The 27916-nt window shown below is 36.4% G+C and overlaps 4 protein-coding genes and 2 pseudogenes across 4 annotated transcripts; 3 read left to right on the forward strand and 3 right to left on the reverse strand.

Moving 5' to 3' along the window:
• On the reverse strand, window positions 7478-9272 carry LOC104706830 (annotated as a pseudogene).
• On the reverse strand, window positions 15760-16926 carry LOC104709367 (F-box/WD-40 repeat-containing protein 1-like). The gene has a single exon (XM_010425992.1). It carries the CDS (start codon window positions 16924-16926, stop codon window positions 15760-15762), a length of 1167 nt encoding a protein of 388 aa, XP_010424294.1.
• LOC104709368 lies at window positions 17577-19086 on the forward strand. The gene is made up of 3 exons (XM_010425994.1): window positions 17577-18191; window positions 18278-18692; window positions 18767-19086. The coding sequence occupies exons 1-3, from the start codon at window positions 17577-17579 to the stop codon at window positions 19084-19086; spliced, it is 1350 nt and encodes a 449-aa protein (XP_010424296.1).
• Window positions 19706-20214, reverse strand: LOC104709369 (uncharacterized protein At4g04775-like). The gene is made up of 2 exons (XM_010425995.1): window positions 20044-20214; window positions 19706-19984 (listed from the first exon to the last, which is right to left on the reverse strand). The coding sequence occupies exons 1-2, from the start codon at window positions 20212-20214 to the stop codon at window positions 19706-19708; spliced, it is 450 nt and encodes a 149-aa protein (XP_010424297.1).
• LOC104709370 lies at window positions 21523-22592 on the forward strand (annotated as a pseudogene).
• Window positions 25879-27291, forward strand: LOC104706831 (putative F-box protein At3g10790). The gene has a single exon (XM_010423057.2). The coding sequence runs from the start codon at window positions 25978-25980 to the stop codon at window positions 27073-27075; it is 1098 nt and encodes a 365-aa protein (XP_010421359.1). The 5' UTR covers window positions 25879-25977; the 3' UTR covers window positions 27076-27291.

The raw sequence follows: 27916 nt of genomic DNA on the forward strand, positions 1-27916 counted from the left end.
AATTGCACCACCAACCGCTTCTCTCTTGCCTCTTGCCTCAGATCTCCACTCCCACAGAAGAATCTCTCAAGAACAAGCATTAAAACTCACAAAAATGATTTTGGAAGAACTCTCCTTCTCTCCAACCTTTTAGAACAAAAAGAACGGTCAAAACTCTCAAATACGTCGAGCTTCCTCCTTTTATACTCGATCATAGGGTTTCCAAACCCAAAAACGCGACAAAATGAGCATTTCACTTAGTTTTTCCGCATAAAACGAGCCTTGCATCAACCAATGTACATACTGCATCGATTGAGGCACTCCCTAAACCGAGATTCCGGTTAACGGGCGTTACAATTCCCTCTCCCCCTCCAACAAGGATTCGTCCTCGAATCCCGCAATCCCTCAATACCGTCCATCAGCCAAGTACCTCTGTGCAACCGTCACCACGGCCTGCAATCCTCCTACCGGACTTGTTACTGTCAGCGAAGGTTTTCCGTGAAACTGTCGCAACAGCTCGCACCATAACATGACCCAACGGTCTACATAACCCTGATCCCACTGGTCAGCACAACCAAAAACCCGAGATCACTCCCGACCTCCGAGGTCGACATCTAGTCACTATGCTCATATCCACGTCCTAGACATTGTTTGCTCCCTCACTCATACATTCTCATGTCGCAACCTTCAAACTGCACCACCTGCACTCTCAGACCGTCGTCCTTGAGCCATATCGTCTCACTTTCGGATCGTCACCCTCGAGATCTCGGTACCAGGGGAACTACTCATCCCCTCCGGGGAACTAATCATTCTCTTGGTGAACGAATCATCTCCTATGCCGCTCTTAGGGTCGCAACTCCTCAAGCCCGCGGTGCATCAGGGGAACTAATCATCCCCTCAGGATAACTAATCATCTCCCCAGGAGAACTAATCATCTCCTCTAAAGAACTACTCATCTCTCCAGGAGGAATAATTACCTCCTCATGAGCAAACAAGTCATAACGTCTATAAGCATCTCCCAACCGGAACTACCTCTCGTGGTTCGCGTAAAACATCGCAATGTCCTACCAGCCTCCATATTCCCTCATTGGAATATCACCACCACCATGACCACTCTTCAGACCAACTCTAACACATCCCAACCACTCGGGTATTAGCACATACTCTTACCAAAATAAACAACTTATAGCTCTTCATAAAACTTTCCATTCCCAGAATCGCATAATTATTTAACCATACACATCAAGATTCCATAAGAACTAATCATCTTATTAAATCTTCAAATGCGACAATCATTTACAACTCCAAAACGAAAAACTTAACAACCATCAAAAATCAAAAAGCTAAACTTTAGGATGAGTGTCTGACCCTTCCTTCGATTGTACCACTGCCACCATAGTTTGCTGCAACTTCGGACACTGAGGCCTAATATGCCCCACCTCCCTGCAGTAGAAGCACACTCGAATGTTTCATTGCATCCTTGATCATTGTGGCGCTTCACCGATGTGTCCTCCCGCTTCCACTTATGTCCTTGATCCAACTTGTTGCCCTTGTTCAGAATGCTTTGCTCCAGCTTCTACTATGTCTGAACAGTTGGGCTAACCACCAGGTCTTGCTCCTTTAAGTCATCCTTGATCTCAGCCGCGGTCTCCACAAGCTCTGCCCTTGTGGCGTAGTTCTTCCCTCTGCAGTAGATCCTCAAGTTCTCACGAAGCACCCTCATGAACCTCCTCACTTAAGCCGCCTCAGACTCCATCTCTCGCCCCTCATACACCAAATGCCGACTAAAATCCACATCCCGTCTGAGTCCCCTGCAACAACTATAGAAACTGCACCTCCATACCATCTAATGCCTCCCGAGGAAAATACTTGCGGTTGAACTCCTCCACGAAATCAACCCAAGTNATGCCGCTCTTAGGGTCGCAACTCCTCAAGCCCGCGGTGCATCAGGGGAACTAATCATCCCCTCAGGATAACTAATCATCTCCCCAGGAGAACTAATCATCTCCTCTAAAGAACTACTCATCTCTCCAGGAGGAATAATTACCTCCTCATGAGCAAACAAGTCATAACGTCTATAAGCATCTCCCAACCGGAACTACCTCTCGTGGTTCGCGTAAAACATCGCAATGTCCTACCAGCCTCCATATTCCCTCATTGGAATATCACCACCACCATGACCACTCTTCAGACCAACTCTAACACATCCCAACCACTCGGGTATTAGCACATACTCTTACCAAAATAAACAACTTATAGCTCTTCATAAAACTTTCCATTCCCAGAATCGCATAATTATTTAACCATACACATCAAGATTCCATAAGAACTAATCATCTTATTAAATCTTCAAATGCGACAATCATTTACAACTCCAAAACGAAAAACTTAACAACCATCAAAAATCAAAAAGCTAAACTTTAGGATGAGTGTCTGACCCTTCCTTCGATTGTACCACTGCCACCATAGTTTGCTGCAACTTCGGACACTGAGGCCTAATATGCCCCACCTCCCTGCAGTAGAAGCACACTCGAATGTTTCATTGCATCCTTGATCATTGTGGCGCTTCACCGATGTGTCCTCCCGCTTCCACTTATGTCCTTGATCCAACTTGTTGCCCTTGTTCAGAATGCTTTGCTCCAGCTTCTACTATGTCTGAACAGTTGGGCTAACCACCAGGTCTTGCTCCTTTAAGTCATCCTTGATCTCAGCCGCGGTCTCCACAAGCTCTGCCCTTGTGGCGTAGTTCTTCCCTCTGCAGTAGATCCTCAAGTTCTCACGAAGCACCCTCATGAACCTCCTCACTTAAGCCGCCTCAGACTCCATCTCTCGCCCCTCATACACCAAATGCCGACTAAAATCCACATCCCGTCTGAGTCCCCTGCAACAACTATAGAAACTGCACCTCCATACCATCTAATGCCTCCCGAGGAAAATACTTGCGGTTGAACTCCTCCACGAAATCAACCCAAGTCATCTCACTCTGCACCCTCCTGGCAGCCACCGACCTCCACCACAAGTGAGCATTGTCTGCCAGGTGGTGGGCCCTTATATCCACCAATACTCCTGAGGACATCTGAGAGACAAAAAGTTGTGTTCCAGTCTCGTCCTCCACGCGTCAGCCATAGTAGGGTCGGTACCACCCAAGAAATGCAACATACCGATCCTACCCATCTCTTTCAGCATACTGACATACTAAGAATGAGCTCTCGCACCTGCAGCCACTGGCTGGTTCACCCACGCCGCCCCAGGCGGTACCATCGGAGCCTGTGTCGGTACAACTCTCGGCAACCGCTCCAAAAACTGCGCCAACAAGCTTGCTAGGTTAACATCTCCACCATGGGTTCCACCTACTACGACCCCTACACCCGGAAATCCAGCACCATCGGTCAACCCGGCACCGACACCGCCCATACCGGCTCCACCGGCGCCTATGGCCCCATTGACACCACCATCGGCCACACTCATGGTCCCCTCCTGGAATTCCTGCAACTTGCTGACGTCTTCAACTGTCACACTCTGTTCCACAGTGTCACTAGCAATTGAGCCTCTACCCCTACCACGATCACATCCGCATCCACGACCAGCGATAACACCACCTCTAACCATCTGTACTACCAAGACAGAAGGCTAAGCACACAGCTCGAAACGCATAAACAATATACAACTCACCATGGAATCTCATTGAAGGCTCGAAAAGGATGATACTAGGACTCCATACCAAATGCAAATTGACTAACTATTCATAATCAATTCTATCACACAGCAAAACTTACATTGAACCCTAGACCTAGAACCGTAAGGGCTATGATTCCAAAATGAAACAACTCATCCCTTTTTTTGTTTTGTTTTAATATATAATTAAGAATCTCATACTACTTAAGTAACCAACAACATAAACATTACTAACCAACTATAATACCTACATTAAACCAACATCCAATAACATGCACAGCGGAAACATAACTCATAACCAACTTCAATAAAATATCAACACGATATCATTCCTAACATTTCTATCCAACAACCTAGCATACTTCTATACAAGGTTCCAACAACATATAAACATAAACACAACACAATAACCGAGACCCTAGACCATCCTCCTGCTCATCGCCATGATTCCACGTCACATACCTGCACACCACAAACAACAATTGAGATGAGTGAGTATTATTACAAATATTTAGTGAGGCGATCCTCCCATCTATTGGGCTAAACACACAAGCGAAAAGACAAACACAAACAATGCACAGAACAAGCAAACCAGGCAATTAAACACATTCGTGATTCTGCGACCTTGCGTCGACCGACGCAACACTTGCATCGATTGATGCAATCCTCCGAATTCCAAGATGTATCGACTGATTCACTCCTTGCATCGCTGTTAAATCCCTAACTGTATCGATCGATGCAGTCGCGCGACACAATGCCAAACGTGAGCTCCTCCGTCTCCTCTCGACTCTAATACACCGAAACCGACCTCCAAAGACCACAAAACTCACAATGAACATTCACAAGCAATCAAACAAGCAATTAACAACCAAAGTCACACAAAAAAAATCAATTTTCTTAGATCAGTCATGGTCTCACACTCACCTCTTAAACAAGCGGATCTGACTCAACCACAACGAAAATCACACCACCAACCGCTTCTCTCTAGCCTCTTGTCTCAAATCTCCACTCCCACAGAAGAATCTTTCAAGAACAAGCACCAAAACTCACAAAAAGCACTCTGGAAGAACTCTCCTTTTCTCCAACCTTTTAGAACAACAAGAACGGCCAAAACCCTCAAATACGTCGAGCTTCCTCCTTTTATACTTGATCATAGAATTTTCATCCCTAAACCGAGATTCCAGTTCACGGGCGTTACAAAATCTTATAATTAATTTTGTTTTCAGAAGATCTACTTTGCAAACAAAGAATGATTATCTACATATCGTCGTTAATTGTTTTTTTTCATTTCGTTCTGTGTTTTGAAACCGAAAATTTTGGAGAAATTACGATTTCAAAGAGGGTCTTTTCCTATGTAATTAACCACCCACCTTCATTTCCTTAACAATTTTTTTAAAAGGAAATATATATTATATTTATCTCCTATATAATAAAACGGATGTACACAACCTTTTTTGTACACTATATAATTTTTATAAGTTGGTTACAAAATATGTTATACATGAAATATAGGTTGGTTACAAAAAACGTTATAGATTAATTGGTCAATTCATGGTCTATATGAATACACTTAATAATATCCTACAAATCTTCTTAAAGAGAATATTCCAATGATTTATACAATTTCCTAAATAAATTTTTTAGTATTCCATGTATATATTTACAAAATATATACTGTTAGGTTTAAAAATATATTCTTAGGCGTAAAAAGGAATAAAATCTTGGCAATTTATCACCCTTAGTCGTCATGTCCAAGATCTTATTGTGCAACTGAAAATAAAATCTTACCTAAGCACAGATCATATTAAAAAACTTCCACCAAACATGTTCAAAAATTAAAATAAAAACAAACATAACTATTTTTCATACATAAAATTACAAAATTAACAATATAAAACTTACAAAATAGGTATTTTTTTTCAAGTCATTATATTTAGCATATGATTTTATTTTTATCCTAATTTTTTTTTTAAAAATAATCATATAAATTAAATTTTATTCTAATATTATAATATAAATAAAATGAATTTCAATTCGTGCTCTAGCACATGTCGTAATCTAATCTAATAAGTTTTATTATTGCAATGTATGTCTCCATGATAATTAATACTAGAGAACATGCTCAATAGTACAATTTTGGAGTAAAATTAAGTAAATACCACCTTGGTACTTGGAACAGTGTCGGCTCAGATTCAATTTTTTGCAACTTTATGTGACTCTCTCCCCTACCTCTCTCTCCCTTCTCTCTCTCCCTATGAATTTAAGTACACAACGATTCCCCTCTCTCCCTTCTTCTCTCTCCCCTGACTCCTTTCCCCTCTCTCTCTACGTCTCTCTCCCCTCTCTCCCTACGTCTCTCTCTCCCCCCTCTCTCCCTTGTTCTCTCTCCCCTCTCTCTCCCCCTCTCTCCCCCTCAAAGAATATCGTTGTTGGATCATTTCATCTGCCCTCTTTTGGATTCTCAATTCTTAGCCACCAGATTTCTCTTTTTCTCCTTTTCATCGCATTTTGCTTATCTTTAGATCTAATAATTTCATGCTATTTTGTAATGTGACATGCTATTTCGTGATGTTACAAGTAATTAGTTTCCATCACAAATGTTTTTTTTTAATACACATATAGTTTAAGTACACATTTAAACTCTTTCTCACGCATATGAGGGGTGTTTATGACTTTTTACTTACTCTAATTTAGCCAACCGAGGGTATTTACTAATAATATAAAACCAAGCCGATGGTATTTTCTTAATTTTGTTTCAGAATTGTGGTATATATTAATATTACCCTTAATACTATATACATATATAAAAAAACTAAGACCATAAATTTGAAAAAATTGCTTAAAGATTCTATAAAGCAAGGAACCTCACTGGATGTATCCTACGTTATTGACTTATTGTAGAATTTATAATTTGTGCATTTACAGGTTTTCTGGACATGTTTGCATAAACGTTTTTTCAGAATGTTTGGTCCTCCGTCCTCGACTCCTCGTCGAAGCTTACAGAATGTATCGTATCTGCTGTTAGTATATTAATTAATTAACGGGATAAGGCGGTTTAAGAACGTAAAATATCCTTTTTGTCGTCTCTGTGTCTTTGGTAAATAAATTGTGAGTACTCTTGTACTAATTTGTCTTGGAAAAACGAGAAAAGGTGGGTCGTTTCGGACACACTACGATACGAACACGTGCCCTGTTCTTTGTCAAACTGTCCAATTATGTTACAAGTTTTGTCCGTTACCTTTTTCCTCTATCACGCAAACAACACAACGTTACCGTGTCCACTTGTCACACTAATCTCTAGAATTATCTTCTAAGAATAATAATCTATTTTTGTTATGATGGCATATTGGCATTAATATGCTCGACATTAGTGATTTACATATAATTTTTTAACTTGTAAAGAGAGAAAAAAATGTTTTAGTATTTGAAGTAGACTTTTCATCATCCAACCTCTATTATTTACTCGGCTTTCTTCCTTTTTAACTACTCGATGTAATAAAATTGTATTTACTTAAAATATATGGTTTGAATAGTTGTTGGATGGTCAATTTAGATCGTCGGATAAACTATAAAAAAATCGATTGTAGTACATTTTGGTTAATATATTACACGAAATTCGTAATTTTGGCGTGGTTAATAAACTTCTGTGGTGCGGTACAAATGTTGCAATGGTGGCTCCAAAGCTCTAGGAACTTATTAGATAAAAGAGTAATACTGCTCTCTTCAACTTTAGATACTCATATAAGGCAAAACAATATCTCTCTTACTAGTAAATACTAAATAATGTAAATGATTAAATGAAGTTTCTTAAAGCTAAGTATAATCATATTAAAATTTTAAACACTCAACTTCTCTACATATATTACACAATTTACAAAACTTTCCTTAATCTAACAACTGGTTAACAAAAAAAAAACTAAACAGTTTTACATCACATTCTCTGAACAGTCACTACCAGAATTTTCATCACTAACATAATTAACATGATTATAATTATTATGATTATGATTATCACCGTGCCACGACCACACAATATCCTCCAACGCCGGGCGGACTTGTTCTTCATACAACCTATTATACTCCAAAGTATCTCCCGCCGATTTACATAACTCAACGACGGCTACTTCCGGTGCAACCTCGAAAACCTCCGCCGTCACCGCGATCTGTCCTTTCCTCCCTTCCGTTTTCCCAAACATCTTCACTTTAAATTCTTTAGTCCTCTTCACCTTCATGTTCATCTCTTTACCAATCCCTTCAAGCTTCGCTACTATCTCCGACGCTGACCACCTTGACGTAAACATAGATCTAAGCTTCCTCTTGCTCTCGAACAAACTCGACAAATCAAACCCTGATGACATGGATGAGATGAACTCAAACGCGTTAAAGAACTTTGGCGTTGTTGCTGTTGTTATTGCTGTATCCTCTTCTACGTTTTGGTTATCGAGCTCGTCGATCTTGAAAGCGACCGGAGAGTTGAAGTTTTTGAGAAACCACGGCGTTCGCATAATCGCCGGGATAGAGATACGTTTACTAGGATCAACGACTAAAAGCTTCGAAACCAACCTCCTAGCTTCCGGCGAAAACCACGGCGGAAACTCAAACTCCGATTTGAATATTTTCCGGTACATGTTCATCAGATTCTAATCTTGAAACGGCAAGAACCCGGCGAGAAGCACGTACAAGATGACGCCGCATGACCATATATCAGCTTTAGCTCCGTCGTAACCTTTCTTCCTCAGAACCTCTGGCGCAACGTACGCCGGAGTACCACACTGAGTATGAAGCAACCCGTCTTGCAAACTCTGTTCCGGTAAAGCAGAGAGACCGAAGTCGGAAACCTTAAGATCACCGTTCTCGTCTACCAAGAGATTCTCAGGTTTCAGATCTCGGTGAGAGACGCCTCGGCTGTGACAAAAATCAACGGCTGAGATTAACTGTTGGAAGTATCTACGAGCTGAGTCTTCTTTAAGCTTTCCTTTAACGACTTTGGAGAAAAGCTCACCGCCTTTAACGAACTCCATGATGAAGAAGATCTTTGTCTTTGTAGCCATGACTTCTTTTAACTCGACGATGTTTGGATGATGAACTAGTTTCATGATTGAGATCTCTCTTTTGATTTGTTCCATCATACCTTGACGTTTGAGTACTTGGTCTTTGTTTATGACTTTGATTGCAACGCTTTCTCCGGTGGTTGTCTCTTTGCCGTAATAGACTTTTGCGAATGTTCCTTTGCCTAGTAACCTTCCCATCTCGTATTTCCCAAACAGAACTCGACGTTGTTGTTGTTCTTCCTCCATTAGGGGCTGATTGGTAAAAACTGTGGTTGTAAGAGAAATGATTTAGGAAAAGGTAAAGTTGTTGATACATGAGTTTGGATTCCATGAGCATATACAGAAATAGAAAGATTCCATATTCAGCATATTGCTCACAAGTCACAATATGGAGAGAAATGAGAGAGAGAGAGAGAGGAGAGAGAGTGGTTATGAATGATGAATGATAAGCTTGAAGGTGGGTTTAGTTATAAGAAATGAAGAAAAACGACTTGAGGCGGTTTGAGGAAGAAGGCCCCTTGTAAAAACATTCTGTGGGGTAAATAAAAGAGATGCTTACACGAAAGATTCTTTCTTAATCAATCTGCTGCGGTTTTGAGAAGCAAGTTTTTTCATATGAGTGAATGGGTTATTCTTTCTCTCTATATATTGTGATTGTACAGTAATTAATGTTACTCTTTCCGTTACACCTCAATGAATATTAAATTAATGAGTATTGTCATATAGTATAAATTTATTAATATGTGTTTTTTTTCAACCACACGTATTAATGTTTTTTGGTTTTTTTAAATGATTTTATTAATGTAAATAACTATTGTGACGTCTCCTTAATTGTTGTACAAGGAGGATGTTATCTACATTATGCTTTTCACCCTATCATCAGGGCAGGATTACATGGTTGGGCAAATGATGCAATCGTCTAGAGCCTACTTTAATACATTAATTAAAGCCAAATATCATATTCAGAAACAGTCGTACAAGTAAGTATATGATAAGATAAAAAAAAAAATTATACTTAAAAGGGTCCAAGTTTTCTTTTAATTGAATACATTATATTTTTTTGTTATCTTATCCCACAGTTCGGTTTGCATATAATCAACTAGATGATTTTACCACATAAAGCGTGTATATGCATATTGTAGAAACTAAAAATAATTATGATTATTTTGAAATTTATCATCCACATAGATTTGAATTTATTTATCAATAAATGTGTACTTTGGATTTTGATTTGTAGAGTTATCTTGATGATTAAATTTTGTTAATTTGGAGAACGTTGTGGATTATGGAATAATGGTAGATTATGGAAGAATGATTTCCAATAAACTATAAATTTGTTTGTTACAAGTTAACCAAAGCTAACAATAGTCCAAAAGTTTTGGTGGAAGAGATTAGTATTATTGACTGAAAATTTCGAATAAAACAGGATGACGATGACGCAATGGTAGCATTTGTCTGTATCCCATAGTTGGAGAAGATATTTTTTCAGGCGAATGACTAAAAAATTTCATTGGCTCCAACCTTGTTTAAAACAAATATATATCTTACCCCCCAACAATTAATGAATATTGTATATGCATCTATATAATAAAACGACGCAACTTAAAATTATTGTTGTTATATATACTTTTAGTAGACGACGAGATATATTACGAGTTAAATCCAAATTTATGGTTGTTTATCAAGAGTTTTTACTAGTTAAAGGTAGATTTGTAAAAAAAAAAAGATATATTAGGCAGACTATAAAAAAAAAAGTATTCTACGACTGTACTGTTTATAGACATTCTTTAGTTCTTGTACTTTTTGATTCCACCACCAACAAAAAAAATCATATACTTTAATTATTAATTATTCATTCATATCTCTATCGGATTTCAGGACGTAATATATAAATGAATTTGAAACAATAGTCCAAAGATTTTTGGTGAAAGAAATTAGTATTGTTGACTGAAATATCGAATAAAACAAATAATGATGGCGCAATGGTAGCATTCATTTGTAGCTATAGTTGAAGAAGATTTTTATTGGTAGAATAACTAAGTTTTGTATCAGGCTCCAGCAATTTTAAAACAAATCTTGTTACATTATTACTGACTATATATGCATCTGTATAATAAAGTTTTTTTATGTCGACTGCAAAGGACACGATATGCAAGTCAATTTTCGTCATGTTGTTTTGGATCTTAGGGTATCTCCATCAAGCATTTAAGTGAATTGCTTACAAGTTGCTTAGCAAAAAAGTAGATTAATTATAATGCAAATAATCTGATTTTGCTAAGAATCGATTGTTAGCTTAGATGTTTTAGGACCATTAAGAATCATGGGTGTGTTGTTTTCTGATTGGCTGGAGTAAGAATCGATTTTTTTTTTTTTCGTTTTCTTTTTTCCCGATTTTATTTTGATTTCCTCTCTCTCTCCTTAATCGTTTCTCTGTCTCTCTTCTCTCGTCTCTTTGCTATCGATAGATCAGAAGATTTCGATGGAAAAGCTTGAGAGAAGATTGTATAATTGAGAGGTATAACAGTGGGCAAAGCGTCTTTCACCGGCGATATCATCATCTCGATCGACTGCGGCACTATCGACGGTGGCGGTTCATCAACTGGAGAGGGTTTTTGCTTCACCAAATCGGAGATTGAAGTGGTCAATTCTCGAATTGTTTGGTTTAATCGTTTCTCTAGGTAATAATCTCTTTGATTTCATTAGTAGATCGACATGAATCATTAGTTTTATGGATTTTAATATAACTGGCCTCTTGAATTTATATCGACATGAATCGTTTCTCCGCCATGCTTAATGTGCTTGTGAACTGCTCTTGTGGCGATGAGAGAGTTTCTAAAAATTATAGTTTGTTTGTTATTTTATTTTGGCATTAGCAGGTGGTATTGGAGCGGGAGTTATTGCTGGTATAGTTGTAGGAGTGATTCTGGCTTTGTTGTTATTCTTGTTTGTCGTATATTATGTTTACCGGAATAGAAAGTCCAAGGGTAGTTCGTTTTCATCTTCTATTCCGTTGTCTTCTAAGGCTGATCATGGTAATTTTGTGATGATCTGTATTTTTTATGTTTCTTTTGTTAGCTGATGATCTCCTGGAGTTGCTGCTATAAGCGTTGACAAATCTGTTGAGTTTACGTTGGAGGAGCTCGCTAAGGCTACTGATGATTCTAAGTTTATGGTTTGTCTATAGGTAATAATCTATATGTTTTGGCACTTGAATTTCAATATAACTGGCCTCTCTTCTATTTCTCACTGGATTTTAATTCTTTTTGCAGTGTATAGCATCCGCGAGTCAACTACTTAGCTCACTCTTTGTGTACCTGTCAAATTCATACAAGGTAATTCATCTTTTTCTCAATTGACCTGTAATGCTTGTTAGTTTCTATAAGTTTGAGTTTAAGTGAAAAAGTTTGTTGAATACGAACACTTACTGTCGAGTTAATTTTGTTCTCAATGGTTGGTTGGTTGTTGTCTGTCACACTTCAACACTTACTGTCGAGTTAATTTTGTTCTCAATGGTTGGTACTTATCATTGATTGCTTGTTTTGTCACACTTTAAACACACATTGTTGGTTGTTGTCACAGTTAAACATTTTATGTCTAGTGTAAACACACAATGCTTGGTAGTTGTCATTGATTGCTAACATGACACACTTAAACACACATTACACTTACAACTTCATCTCTAGTTATATATTATAGACTTTAGGTGAAGCTTAACACAAACCTTTCTTCGCATTTACACATCTGCCACAATCACAAACTTTCTCTTCCTTTAAACAAGAAAGCCACACACTTCATTCTTATTCACCCTTCATCCTTCTTCTTTTTCTTCCTTTAAACACAAACCAGAAACTTCACTATGGATCAATATAGTCAAGATTCTGGTTTTATGGACCTTTTAACTAGTCAACAAGAAAACCAAACACTAACCAATCCGTTTGATGAGGAGCCAACTGTTGATGAACAGAAACCTAAGGAGCGTAGAAGGAAGTGGTCTCACACAGAAGACGTGCTCCTCATTGGTGCTTGGTTGAATACCTCCAAAGATGCAGTTGTTTCAAATGACCAAAAACTAAATACTTTTTGGACACGTATTACTGATTATTATCATGCAAGTCCTACGCTAGCTGGTGTGGAAAGGAGAGAGCCCAGTCACTGTAAGCAAAGGTGGCAGAAGATTAACGAAACAGTGTGCAAATTTATTGGCAGCTATGAGGCTGCAACGAAGGCCAAAACAAGTGGACAGAATGAAGATGATGTCATGAAATTGGCATATGATATCTACTCCAACGATCACAAAGTGAAGGCGGATCGTCGAACGACTCTCAACTGAAGTTCCGTACTTCGAACAAAGAAGAAATGGTCACGGAAGGCTTGGTCTCTCTGCACTGCAGAAGTGTACAGCAGCCATTCGTATGATGGCATATGGTTCTGCAGCGGATGCATTTGACGAATATCTCCGGCTTGCTGAAAGCACTGCGATGTTATGTTTGGAAAATTTCACTGAAGGAATCATTCATTTATTTGGAGATGAGTACCTACGCAGACCCACAATAGAGGATCTTCAACGACTACTCAATATTGGAGAGGACCGCGGATTTCCCGGGATGATAGGAAGCATAGATTGTATGCACTGGGAGTGGAAGAATTGCCCGACTGCATGGAAAGGTCAATATACCCGTGGATCTGGAAAGCCAACAATTGTTTTAGAGGCTGTAGCTTCACAAGACCTCTAGATATGACATGCATTTTTTGGAGCTCCAGGTACATTAAACGATATCAATATTCTCGATCGTTCACCAGTTTTTGATGACATATTAAAAGGTGTAGCTCCCAAAGTGAAATATATTGTCAACGGGTGACAATATCATCTGGCTTACTATCTCACCGATGGTATTTATCCAAACTGGGCTACTTTTATCCAATCAATTCGAAATCCACAAGATCCGAAAGCATCCTTATTTGCTACAAACCAAGAAGCTGTGCGTAAAGATATCGAGCGTGCTTTTGGAGTCTTGCAAGCTCGATTTGCCATAGTAAAAACCCCAGCTCTCATGTTGAGTAAGGTAAAAATTGGAAACATAATGAGAGCATGTATCATATTGCACAACATGATTGTAGAAGACGAACGTGATGGGTATACTCAGTATGATATGGCCTCATTTGCACGAGACGAGTCAAACAGAACTTCACAAGTTGATTCTGCGTATTCTACAGATATCCCTTCAAATCTCGGCAATATGATGGGAAATGTGATGACCATTCGAAATAAAGTTCGTGATAAAAAAATGCATGATCGACTGAAAGCGGATTTGGTTGAGCATATATGGGGGAAGTTTGGCACAAATCAAAATTAAAATTAATCATTTTGTAATCTATTTTTAATATGCTTTTATGTCATGTTTGTTTAAACTTTTATTGAATGCAATATTTTTAAGTTTTTAAAAATATACAAGTCTTATAAATTTTAACAAAATACCATAATAACAATTAATTACAAAGAAAAATATTTTTAAGAACCTCAAATTTAACAACCTTCAATGGACCTATGAAATATTAAAGTTTCTTAAGAAGTTCTTAATTTCACTTTTTTCAAAATTAAAAAGAAAATCTATATTAAGATACTTTACTTAAGATGCTTTGATGGAGATACTCTTAGTTATTTAGGCTCAAGAGTTTATTATCTGTAATGATGTTGATTGCATGGTTTATTATATATTAGTCCCACTCAGTGACAAGATTTTGCATGGTTTATTACATTTTAGTTGCACTTAGTGACAAAATTTGAAAAACAATTAAGAGAATAGTAACAGCAATATACTAATGAAAAATTATAGATAAAATAAATAATAACTAGTTATTAGAAAAGCCACTTGACTGACAAAAATTTAAAAGAACCGTAAGTTATAAAACACGAAATATTATAATTAAAAAAGGTTAAAAACTTTAATTTTCTTTATCTATTCTAGGGGCCATATGCGTAAATATACAACGCAAAGAAGCAATCCCCTATATAATAAAACGGAAGTACACAATTTTTTTTAGACTATATAATATAGGTTATAAGATTAATTATTTGATTATTTGATAAATTATATAGGTTATATGGATGGTAACCATTAGTTAAATCTCAATTTCAGATCATACTAAAAAAGATATTTCAAAAAAATAAAATAAAATATCCACAGAATATTTAATTAACCATATATAGATAACAAAATTTCAAAAATTAATCACTCTTCCGCAGAGTGATTTTCGATTATATTAGCAACTATATATCAAAATAACAGAAATAATATTTATTATGATTGATTTGATAAATTTTAAAAAATTTAAGCTAATCATCGGAACAATCATAAGAAATCTCAAAAAAAATTTAAGTCCTCATATTTAGCATGATTTTATTGCATAATATTTTATTCACAAAAACTTTTAAAAACAATCATATAAATTATATTTTATATAAAAATTACAATAGAAATAAAATAAATTTCAATTCGTACTCAAGGGTCATAATCTAGTTATAGCCTTATTTAAGAACCAAAACCAGACTTTGACGGTGCGGTGCCAATGACATTCCCCACGATTTTGATTTTTTTGTATCTATCTCAATTGGCTTTTCAAATCGGATAATAAAGAGGCCATTGGAGTTTAGAGAAACTAGGGTACGAGGAGAAGAATTAGAGTTCCCTCTTCTTGGGACCAAAAAAAAATATAGACGACGACGGTCAATGAAAGTTGAAATTAGGACACAAAATTCAAAACCATGTTATTTCAAGGCCATACGAAAATCTAAAGCCCAAACCTAGACATTTTATGTTCTGAAATATTTTTTTCCCCGTAATGAGCTAACATGCACTAATTAATCCACAATGCAACGACCATTAAGCCTTGAACAGAAATACATATATATCCTTACATAATGATGCCACGGGATTTGACAAAATATTTATAAGTTATTTAGTTTAGTTAGAGCTAGCATAAAATATATCACAAAACATTAAACTTAACGGTATGCTTGTTTTTTTTTTTTTTTGTGCAGATGCAGATCCTCATACTATGGAACCGGAACTAGACTTGGAAGATAAATATAACCAGAGTTATATGTCGATACATTTTCCTCCCTGTGTCTTTCTATCTCTTTTTTTAGGAATCCATCTTTTCCAATAATGTATAAATTGACGCAAACGCATTTGCTTCCACTGGTAACTAATCTTTCAGAACATGTAACGTTAATCCTATTATTTTGGTCAATAAAAAACACCGAATGAGGAGGATCTTCCCCGAGATCAAATGATGGCAGATCAGGTCTCCACACAACAAAAAGTTTGGTCCAAGAAACAACCCTATCTTTGACACTGTTTGTGACCCATACCTCAATCTCCCCTAGATCATGTTCTTCGTATATGTGTTGGCGAAGCAAAGAAAGCTTATCTCCTCTATAAGCTGATAAGGCTACATTATCATATGGACCTTCGACGAAAGGAATTAGGCTCATATGTTTGAATCTCTCCGTGGAAAAATCGAAACTTTGGATAAATGGTGGGCCATGATTTTCTCCAGCAATCCAATACATATTTCCTTTTAAGGACACACCAACGCACGGTGAGTATACACACCAATCCAAAGGAATGTCAAGAGTTTTCCAAGAATTTGACTTGAGGTCGTAGATCTCAACCGGTGGGTCATACTTATCCGTGGGGAACCGGTCGTCTTCGAAAATATTTTTATTGTAAAATCTCAAGATTTTGTAGTTATCACGAGATGCACCATCATATCCAATGCCGTAAAAATCATTAACAGCATAAGATTTCCTAGATTTGGTGACCCAACTAACTCGGTTAAAAAAAGGGTTCCAAACAGCGAGTCTTTTGGGATGACGAAAGATGCATAGCAATAACCCATCGCAATGAACAATATCAGACAGCTTACCGCTTCCTCGAAACTCCTTTGGGAGTGGTAAAGAGGAATGATCGGCGTTGGACGCGGGATTAATGATCCGAACCTTATCAGTGATTCGTATGATATGTTCTTGGACCTGCTCTAGATGCTCGTAGATGAATCTCTTATCTTTCAACAGAGCATTCCATCTTGTGCACGTCAACTTGAATCGTTTTAGATCTTTGGCTGGAACACTACCAAATATTAGTTCAAATATTTCGGGAGGTATAAATGAACTTTCTGACGAAGATGAAGCTTTATTTCGGGAGGTATTAGTTCCCATATTTCCCATATGAGAGTTCAAAAAATTATTGCTACAAGAGGTATGAGTTATGAATCTATCGGTATGGATGTTTATATAGCACGTAGGATATGTCATGTGGAGGTAATAAAATTTTAGGACCACGATTTCTTACTAAGTGGGAGTTATTGGTATGAGATTTTAATAGAGTTTTAAAGAATTTAAATTTTAGGTAGATTCTGTTGTTATTAGATTAAGATTCTGTTAAACTCTGTTAAAGTTTAGTGTTATTAGTTGGGTTGACGGGGAGACGGCCGATTTTTCCACCAGAACTATCGTATCGAGCCAGATAGAGCCCGTTCTTTACCCTTGGTCTATATGTCCCAGAAAAAAAATTTCAAGACCAATTTCCCCTCTAATCCAAAGTTCGAAAGCTATATCTCCTCGATTCTATTCTTCTACATCAATTATTAACCCATACTCGTGGATTGGGTTCGGTTTACTATTTACTTAACCGATTAAGAGAATAATAAACCTAGATTATACCAAAGCAAACCCGATTTTGACCCGATAAACTTCGATTTTAGTATCCATTATCCTCAAAATCCCTAAAACTAAAAAACCCCAAATTGCGAAGAACCCTAGAGCGAAACCCAAAGTCAAGTTGAAATTCTTGAGGGAAAACAGCTTCAATGGCAAAGTTTAATGATAAGCATAGTTGTATCCCTAATGGAGAATGTGAGATGTTTAAGGTGAATCATATAGCTAGGTTGTTTCTTGATAAGATTAGAGATAATCCTGAGTACTTCATGCCAATGAAAATGGAAGAAATCATAAAGGAACGGTGGAAGATCAGTGTCACTAGGCATCAGTGTCAAGCGGCTAGAAAGAAGGCACTTATCTGGATTGAGAAGGAGTATGATGAACAGTTTGCTAGATTAAGAGATTATGCTGCTGGGATATTAGAATCAAACAAGGATTCACATGTAGAGGTTGAATGTGTGACGACTGATGATGGAAAAGACATGTTCAATAGGTTCTATGTTTGTTTTGACAACATAAGAAGAACATGGAAAAAGACTTTTAGGCCTCTAATAGGAATGGATGGTTGCTTCCTAAAGAATAAGGTCAAGGGACAGCTTTTGGTAGCTTTAGGTAGGGATGCTAACAATGGTATTTATCCAATAGCATGGGGAGTTGTAAAAGTTGAGAACACCGACAATTGGGTTTGGTTTATGAAGCATTTGAAGACTGACCTTGGACTAAATGATGGTGACGGCTTCATCATGGTCTCTGATAGGCAAAAGGTAACTTGTATTTATCATGTTTTGTAACTGATTTTGATTGTGTGTATTGTTTATGGTACCTTTAAATGATTATTCTTATTTTGTAGGGATTGATCAAAGCTGTTCAGCTGGAATTACCAAAGATGGAGCATCGAATGTGTGTACAACACATCTACGGGAACTTGAAGAAGCATCATGGAAATAAAACCCAGATGAAGCCACTTTTGTGGGATTTGGCTTGGTCTTACAATGAGACAGATTATAAGCGGCACTTGGAGAGGATCTTCTGTTATGATACTGGTGTATACAATGATGTCATGAGGACAAATCCAAAAAGCTGGTGCAGAGCATTCCACAAGATTGGGAGTTATTGTGAAGATGTTGATAATAACCCCACAGAGTCTTTTAATAGCTCCATTAACAAGGCAAGGGAGAAACCTTTTATTGCTATGCTAGAGACAATCAGACGACTTGCGATGGTGAGGATTGCCAAAAGGTCTGCAAAATCTCATTCTCACACAGGTATTAAAAACAATGGTTTGCAATGTTTCTGGGTTTAAAAACAATAATGATTGCGTATGCTTGCTTGTTTGCAGGGATTTGTACTCCATATGTTGCATTGTTTCTAGCTAAAGAGCATAAGTATGCATATGAGTCGAAGGTTCACTCAAGCACAAATGGAACATATAAAGTTCATCATGGTTTAGATAAACACAGAGTCTGCCTTAAAAAGATTGTTTGTTGCTGCATGAAGTGGCAGATATGTGGCATCCCATGTGAACATGCCTATGCAGTCATCATCGATAAAACACTTGTAGCTGAGAACTATGTCTGTCAATGGTTTCGGACAGCTATGTGGAGAAGAAATTACACCGAAGGCTTGGTTCCACAGAGAGGTCCAAGGTTTTGGCATTAGACAAATGCTCCTAATGTGTGTATACCAGATGATGAAGATGAAGATGATGAAGATCAAGATAAAGGTAAGAAGAAAAAGCCTGACAAAAAGAGGAAGAAGGGTGCCAATGAGTCGCCAACTAAGAAGAAACCAAAGGAGAAGAAAAGAATCATGCATTGTGGCATTTGTGGAGAAGCGAATCATAATTCTAGGTTCCACAAGAAAGAGTTTGCCAAGGTGAATGTATTTTCCTTTTCATGGTTTCAGTTTATAGAGTTTGTTTTGGTTTACTAATGTTACAATGTTTTAATTTTTTTTTGCAGCCAAGTCAAGGGGAACCAAGTGAAGGTTCACTCACTCAAGCTTAATCAAGTAGCTAAGTAGAAATAGGGTTCTAATTTTGTGGTTGCCTTAATGTATTTTCGACCACATAGACTTGTAATTCCCTATGTCTTTTTTCTTTTGTCTCTTCTTAAAACTTGCTAGTGATGTATTTTGGTGAATGTTTTATGAACGGCTATGATCAATATCATAATTCTGAAATTTAACTTCTCATTCTCATTACCACAATAGCAACAACAAACTAACAACAATTGTCTTCATAGCAACAACAAACTAACAACAACACTGAATCTCTTATTCAACCTAGTATCTTACTGAGACCAATCATGATCATACATAAGAAGACTATGATAAGCATCATTTTCTTATTGCTTGATTTGGCTTCATCCAAAGCATCTTCAACCTTCTCAAATATCTCTTTCTCCGTCTTCTCATAAACCATCTTTTCCAACTCAAACCTCTCTGTTCTGATCTCTTTCAGCTGCTTCTCAAGTTCAACAGTCTTTGCATTTAATGTATCTATCTCATTGACGAAAGCTTCATCAGCCCATTTGAATGTGTGTTCATCGTTTCTAAGCTGCAACAACCCAAATGTTATACACGAAATTAGAAAAACAAATAAAAAAAAAATGTTACCTTATTGGCTACTGCAAACCCACACCGATAATATCTCCGGTTCGGATTCAAATCGGACTTCGATGTCAAAGCCATGATTCCTTCCCCGCACCAACATCTCTTTGGCACAACGATAACCCTTCCTCTTGCACGGAAACTTGACTCGGTGGAATTTGTTGATACATTACTCATTGTGATACTCGAACTCGTGAAAGAAGAAGCAAATTCAAGAAGAAGAATCGATTATGCAAGAAGTGAAAATATTGATTTTAGGTTTTTTTTGGGGATTCTGGGTTTCATGATAAGCGGGTCGGGTTGGTGGAGGAATTTGGTTCAACAATTGGTTTATTTTTGGGATATATATGGTTTGGTCTTGGGTTTAGACATTATACCGCTATAATCCAGAATCGGGGAGATATAGCTTTCGAACTTTGGATTCGAGGGGAAATTGGTCTTGAACTTTTTTTTCAGGGACATATAGACCGAGGGTAAAGAACGGGCTCTATCTGGCTCGATACGATAGTTCTTGTGGGGAAATCGGCCGTCTCCCTGTTATTAGTTTGTTATCTGTAAAAAATCATTTAAAATCTTAATAAATTTGAGTGATTGGATTCAAACTTTTATAAAGTCAATAAAAGTTTTATGTTATTCTGTTAAAACAAAAGAATTTAGGATTGTTAATGGATTCAATTATTATGTTACTGGTTCATGATTTTACACATTTTCTTTACAAATTAAAGTCAAAAAAATTATCACAAAAATTCAGAGATGGTTTGGAACACTTTACAAGATTTTAAAAAACTAATCAACAAAACTATAGAATAGTCTCTAGTAATCTTTAAAAATCTTTCACTTGTTCACTTTTGATGATTTTGTTAAAGTCCTCCAAATACTTTATAAATTAGAATCCAATAATTAATTTAGATATAATCTTATTAGCATGTACGAAATAGACGTAGACCATAGAAGGATATGATCTTAATTTCATAAAATCATGCGAAAATAGAAGTGTCTGCAATAAATTAAGTTAGGGAGTTTCCGCGTTTGAGCTCATCACGACGAATTTCATTATTTTATCATCGTAATCCAAAGTTTAAAAGTGATGTTGTTTGTAGTTCTTTACGTTTGAGAAACTAACCCAAGAAAATATCTAAACTATGGAGCGCAAATTAAAAAGATGAAAACCAAAAAGACAAAAACATTATATATATTTTAACCAAAAGAAAAACAGTTTATACATATGAACTGTTTTTATTTTTAATAACTGTTAGGGTCAAAACCTCATCGCTCAATGTTCAAATTATCAGAAAAATATGGACCGTTAATGTCCTTACAACTTGGAAATATATTATCTATTGTGGCGTCAACTCCAGATACAACGAAGGATCTCTTAAAAATGTTTGACGAAGATTGTTGTTCGCGACCATATATGACTTATCCTGCAAGGGTTTCATATAATTTAACAGATCTTGGGTTCTCTCCGTATAGCAAATACGAAAGATGACGGTTGCTGGAATTTACACAGCAAAAACGGTAAAATCATTTCGAAACATAAGAGAAGAAGAAGTTGGATTTGGCATTAATTTTGAAGGGAGCAAACTTGAGAATACTTTTGAAGAAGTTATTCATGGAACAATGGAGGTGCTGGGGAGTTTTGCAGCATCAGATTACTTCCTGGTTATTGGTAGAACCATCGATAGGATCACGAGGTTACATAGCAAATGTGAGAAGGTTTTTAGGGCTACATATGCATTTTCGATTAATCTATACAACATCACATAGAAGATGGTGGTAGTAATGATGATGTCATTGACTTGCTGCTAAAGGTGGAAAAGGGAGAGTTTGAGTTTACTCGAAGCCACACCAAAGCAATTCTGATAGTAAGTAATAGGAAACCTCTCAATTTTGTAACTTCATTCTTCTATTAAGTAATTATCTATTTTTGGGATAATTACAGGACATTTTTCTTGGTGGCGTAGACACTACTGGCCACACAATAACATGGGTGATGACACATTTGATTACCAACCCAAGAGTTATGAAGAAAGCACAAGCAGAGGTGAGAGAAGTGATCACAAACAAAGATGATATCACAGAAGAAGATATAGAACGACTTGTGTATCTGAAAATGGTGATTACAGAAACATTAAGGATAAACCCACCCGTGGCACTTATAGCTCAAAGAGAGGCTTTAAAAGATATAAAGATTGGAGGTTATGACATTCCAAAGAAAGCATGGATCCATGTTAACGTATGGGCTCTTCATAAGAATCCAAATGTTTGGAAAGATCCAGAACCTTTCATCCCTGAGAGGTTTATGGATTTCCAAGTTGACTATAAAGGTCTAACCTTTGAGTTGTTGCTGTTTGGTAGTGGAGAGAATATGCCCAGGTATAGGACTGGGTATGGCCTTGGTACATTTGATTCTAATCAACCTTCTTTACCGGTTTGATTGGAAGCTTCCCAAAGGAATGGAGGCAAAAGATGTTGATCTTGAAGAATCATATGGACTTGTCTGTCCTAAGAAGGTTCCACTTGAGGTTGTCCCCGTCCTTACCCAATGGACTTAATTCTATATTTTCATAGTCAAAATGTAACACTTTGATTTGGAAGGGATATATATATATATATATATCTATATATAATAGCAAATCCTTTTTTAAGGGTCTGCTAAATCTAACGGTTTAGATAAAAAGAAAATTGATGTTACAGTTGAAATAGTTTTTTCTTCTCACCCCTTTGCAGCCAAGGATTGCGTCCACACGTTCACATTTGCTTCGTTCAAGCGTCACACTCCTTCGCTGTCTCATATATTGTGAACTGCTTCATTCAAGCATAACACTTCTTCGTTCTCTCATATATAGAGCTTCCTAATTAACAAACCCTGTTTTCTTCTTTTAACAAACTTCATTTTGCATTTACCTGTCCAGTGATTGCTTTATTGTTCCGGCTATCATAGTTGTGATTTCTCCTTTGATTCCGTAGAGATACCACCGTCAGTTACGATATTCCAAGAGTTCTTTAGTCTCCAGGTAATTTGTCACTTTCAATCTCATGGTTCTCCTCTTTGAGTTTTACTGTTGGTCGATAATTGAGTTTCCAGAGTCGCAACGTTTTTAAGTCGTGACTTTTTTGGTTTGTGTCGTTTCATCCAAGAGTCATAAGTCAAAGAGACACAACTCATTATAAGTACAAAGAGACACAACTCATTATGATGTAGTAGTGTTTGTTTGTTTTCTATATACCTCAATGTTGTAGTTGATGTAAATAACAAGTTCCAGTCAATTAGAGTTTATTTCTCATTTCTGTTTTCTCTAAAAGAGAAGAGACAAACGTCTCTTACTCTGTTACAAATTTCAGGTGAATCCTTGATGTGACGACCTCTCAATTTTCTTATTTTTTCGATTTTGTGGGAAAAGCTCAATGATTTAGAGAAAATAGTTTACTTTATAAAATAAAAATAGTTATAATTTTTTTCTTTGTTCTTTGTCAAATTTTTCGTTTTACATTTGACTAAATCGTTTACAATAGAATTATGATTACTTTCATTTGAAATATTGAGCCAAATTACATGTCTGCCTTGCAATCTTATCAAGCATTTAGCAAATCTATGATTGATTGCCCACTAAACCCATAAATCTAAAAAAATAATAAGTAGGAGCGTGTGTGACAATAGGATAAAGTGTCTTAGGATGTATAAACGAAGAACATAAGATTCCTACAATGCGGTGATTGGGTGCCTCGATTTTACATAATTGGCCACCAAAATACATAAACTGACGGAATGCCGTGGTGAAACACCCTAATATTGTATTATGTAAAGGCTGATTATTATATATCACGGTGGAAAATTATGTTCCCCATTTACATAAGAGTGGGTTTTAACCCGATAGATACCCGGGACCCGTGAAAAATTAGAAACCCAAAGATCTGATTTTTTGGTTAAAATTTTATGGGTTTAAAACTGTTCGAGTACCCGAATTGAAGAATCTCATTCGAGTTTATTTTATTGGGTTATGGGTACCCACGAGACTATAAGAAAAAAAAAATCACATGTGATAAAAATCTAAAACTAACCCTAAAATCGATTCTCTCTCTCAGCCACCATAAGTCTCTCTCAGCCACCATAAGTCTCTCTCAGCCACCGTAAGAAAGCTTCTTCTTCTGGGTTATATTTTTGTGTCTCCACTGGTAAGAAAGCTTCTTCTTCTTCTAGATTATAGTTCTGACAACCTGGTTCTGACAACACAAAAACAAATTTGGAAAATTGTTTGAATGATCCAAGGCTAGATTTGAAGTCTTTCACTGACATGGAGGTTTTGAGCTATTGGAAAGGCAGTGGGCAACGCTATGGTGATAGCTTCTCTAGCTTGTGATGTGCTCAGTATTCCAATCACCACAGTAGCAGCAGAGTCATCGTTTAGCATTGAAGGTCGGGTATTGAATCCTTACAAGAACCGTCTCCTTCCAAGAAATGTTCAAGCCTTATTATGTACAAGAAACTGGTTAAGTGGTTATGCTGAGTTAGAAGGTAAGAATCCATATTTTTTTAATTCATAATTAACTTCCCTTGCTTGGTTGATTTATATTTTTTAATTACATGTGACATTGAAGACAATTTTGATGATGAAGTTGAAGATACTACATCCGTGGCTGTAGCTCATGAGTATGAGACCAAGGTAAATAAAATAAAATTAAGATTGTTACTTAAGAATAAAGATGTAATTATGACATTATGACAGAAATTCCATTGTTTTGTTGTTGTTTAGATTCTGATCAGGTTTTGGAAGAACTAGAGGAGGAAGAGGAGGAAGAATGAGAAAAAATTTGTTGTTATTTTTTGTGACTTTGTTTTTGATATTTTTCTATGCTTTTGACTATTCTTATCTATGCTTTTGGTTTTATCTATGTTAACAAAAATCTTAAATATATTTGGTATACTTTATCTATATGATAGAAGATTATAAATTTTTGAAAATTGTTACAGATATAATAAAATGCACAAAATACATAAGATAATCACATTTGGTACCAAAAAGCTAAAGACACAAAAATATATAATGTAAAATGCAAAATATATTACATAAGACAAAAAATTTGGGTACTCACGGGTTTACCCACAAGACTAAAAACCCGTTCGGGTTTACCCACCAGACTTAAAACCCGTTCGGATTTTTTGAATTTGGTTTCTTTCTGGGTGGGTTTTTTTCTGGGTTTGGGCTGGGCTGAGTTTTTTTACCCACCACAACATCCCTAAATGGGGATATCCAAACACCGTATTGTAGGCATATTTTAAACGAAATATTTATTTTAATTTTATAAGTTGAAATTTTATGCATTTCAAAATAATGTCTAAACATTATTTTAAATCCAAAATTACATCTTATTTTGTGAGATTATTATTATTTTTTTACTTATAGTTTTAAATCATTTTTACATTTGAAAACCCTACATTCTAGCAATTTAGAAAATTGATTAAATATAATCCAATTTTTTTTCTAAAACTAAAATCTATGTCAATAGCTCATATGTTCAAACTTTCAAACTAAGAATCTAATAAATTCATTGGTCTAGATCCGTCCACGCGTTCGCGTATACGATTAGGTGCTATAAGCGTTTATCCACCATTTAAAAAAATGTGATACAAATCTCCAAAATCTAACATTTTATTTTACTTTTTAATTTGTTTCCTAAAACTAAAATTGATGTGAGTCATATTTGCAAACTAAGAATTAATCAAATTATCGGTCTAGATCCGTACACGCATACTGAGAATCTAATAAGTATCATCGGTCTAAATCCATCCACGCCTCCGCGTATACGATTTGGTGGTAAGGTCTTGTCCACCATAAAAAAAGAAGTGAGAGGTCTATCTTCAGATCTCCAAAATCTGTGAAGAGATTAGTGTTTCAGAGTAAACAACAACAAAAAGAGTGAGCAAAGCTGAAAACAGCCATGATCCGGCTTGGGTCGAAAGAGAGGAGGATTCCTGTAGAAATAAAAGAGGAGATTCTCATGAAATTGAAGGGCAAATGCATCTCCAAGTTCATCAGCGTTTCTAAATCCTGGTCATCGATAGTCTGTAGCAAACGTTTCACCAACTTGTACCTGAATCGATCTATGGCTCGACCACGCATCCTTTTCTCATTGACCGTCCGTGGAGACAATGAGATGCAGCTCTTCTACTCTTGCTCTCAGGAGGATCCATCTTCTGATCATCAAACGGTCAGTTGTCACCCTCTGAATCACGATGACTGGTTTGAATCTTATCCACCTGTCCGCGGCTTGCTGTGCTGTCTGAATGATAATAATAGAGTGATGATTGGGAATCCTACTACTTGTCAATTTATTACTTTGCCGAGAGTCCAAACTGTGAGGAAAGACATAAACTACTTCTTTGGATATGATCCTGTTAATGGTGAATACAAAGTGTTGTGCATGACGGTGCCATGTCATAGTACATCAAGCGTTCTTGTGTCGCAGGAGCATCAAGTTTTCACTCTAGGAGCTAGGAGAAAGGAATGGAGAAAGATCGAATGTAAGCATCCCCATTTTGCTAATCCTAGAACTCAATGGCTATGCAGCAATGGGGTTGTGTATTATATAGCTTGGATAGGCAAAGTTCCTTCTCTGATGTGCTTTGATGTTGGTTCTGAAAAGTTTAGTGTCATTAAGTTACCCAGTGACGGGTATGTCCAATATCTGTCGCACTACGGCGAAAAGATAGCTGCGGCGAATGTGTTAGTCACTGGTACACTTGACTTGTGGGTTCTTGAAGATGCCAGCAAACCACATTGGTCACCAGTTTCAATCGTGATTCCTTCTTGGACAGATTCATATGGTGAATTTGATTTTTTCATTTTAAGGGGTAGACTTGGCACTGGCGAGCTTGTATTTGCACCGGCCTTTGTCACAGACCCGTTCTATATACTATGTTACGATCTCAAGGAAAACAAAGCTAGAAAAATCCAGATCGAAGGAATTGGGACTCACCTAACGCATATACATGTCTATCTGGATCATGTTGAGAGTCCTATGTTTCTGGAACTGTAAGGCAACAAACTACTTCTTTGGTGTTGTTGTCTGCTGAACTAATCTCTCTCTTTCTCTTTCTTTTTTTTCTTTCAAGTTTTTGAATTAAGTTATCGGATATTGTTTGTTTAAGACTAATCCATATTGGAATATGATCAACAATGGTTCTGTATGCTTTTGAATTTATGCATTTGCAATTTTATGACTTGTTTAAAATAATTTATGATTTTGTGTGGAGCTTATACTGCTTTGGTTTTTTAATTTGATTTATTTTGCGAGAATGATGAGTTTAGTGTTGTTGGCTAGATGTTTTTTTATCACCCATCTTATAAGGGGGAGGTATTGGTTTAAGATTTAGAAAGAATTTTAATGACTTTAAAAGTTAGGTAAAATATGTTGTTATTCAATCAAGACTTTTAAAAACTCTTTAAAAATTTGGTGTTATTGGTTGTGGATTTGTAAAAAGTTATCTAAAATCTTGATAAATCTAGTGTTATTGGATTAAGAGTTTTATAAAGTCATTAAAAGTTTTATGTTATTCAAGTAAAACAAAAGAATCTTGGATTGTTAATGAATTCAAATTTTATGTTATTGGTTTAGGATTTTATATCATTTCCTTCATAACAAAAGTCATGAAAACTCTTTCATCAAATAAAAAGATTTTACAAGATTAGAAAAAACAAATCATCAAGATTTTAAAAAACTTCCTAAACAATCTCTTAGAATCCTTCATTTTTAACTTTCAATTTTCTATGATTTTAACAATCAGCAAGAACATAAAGTCATTAAAATTCTTTCTAAATCCTAAACCAATTCCTCCCCCTAAATCTTTTGCGTAAGAGTAAAATTACCTCAATAATTA

The sequence above is a fragment of the Camelina sativa genome, chromosome 8 (genome assembly GCF_000633955.1).
Source record: "Camelina sativa cultivar DH55 chromosome 8, Cs, whole genome shotgun sequence".
NCBI lineage: Eukaryota > Viridiplantae > Streptophyta > Magnoliopsida > Brassicales > Brassicaceae > Camelina > Camelina sativa.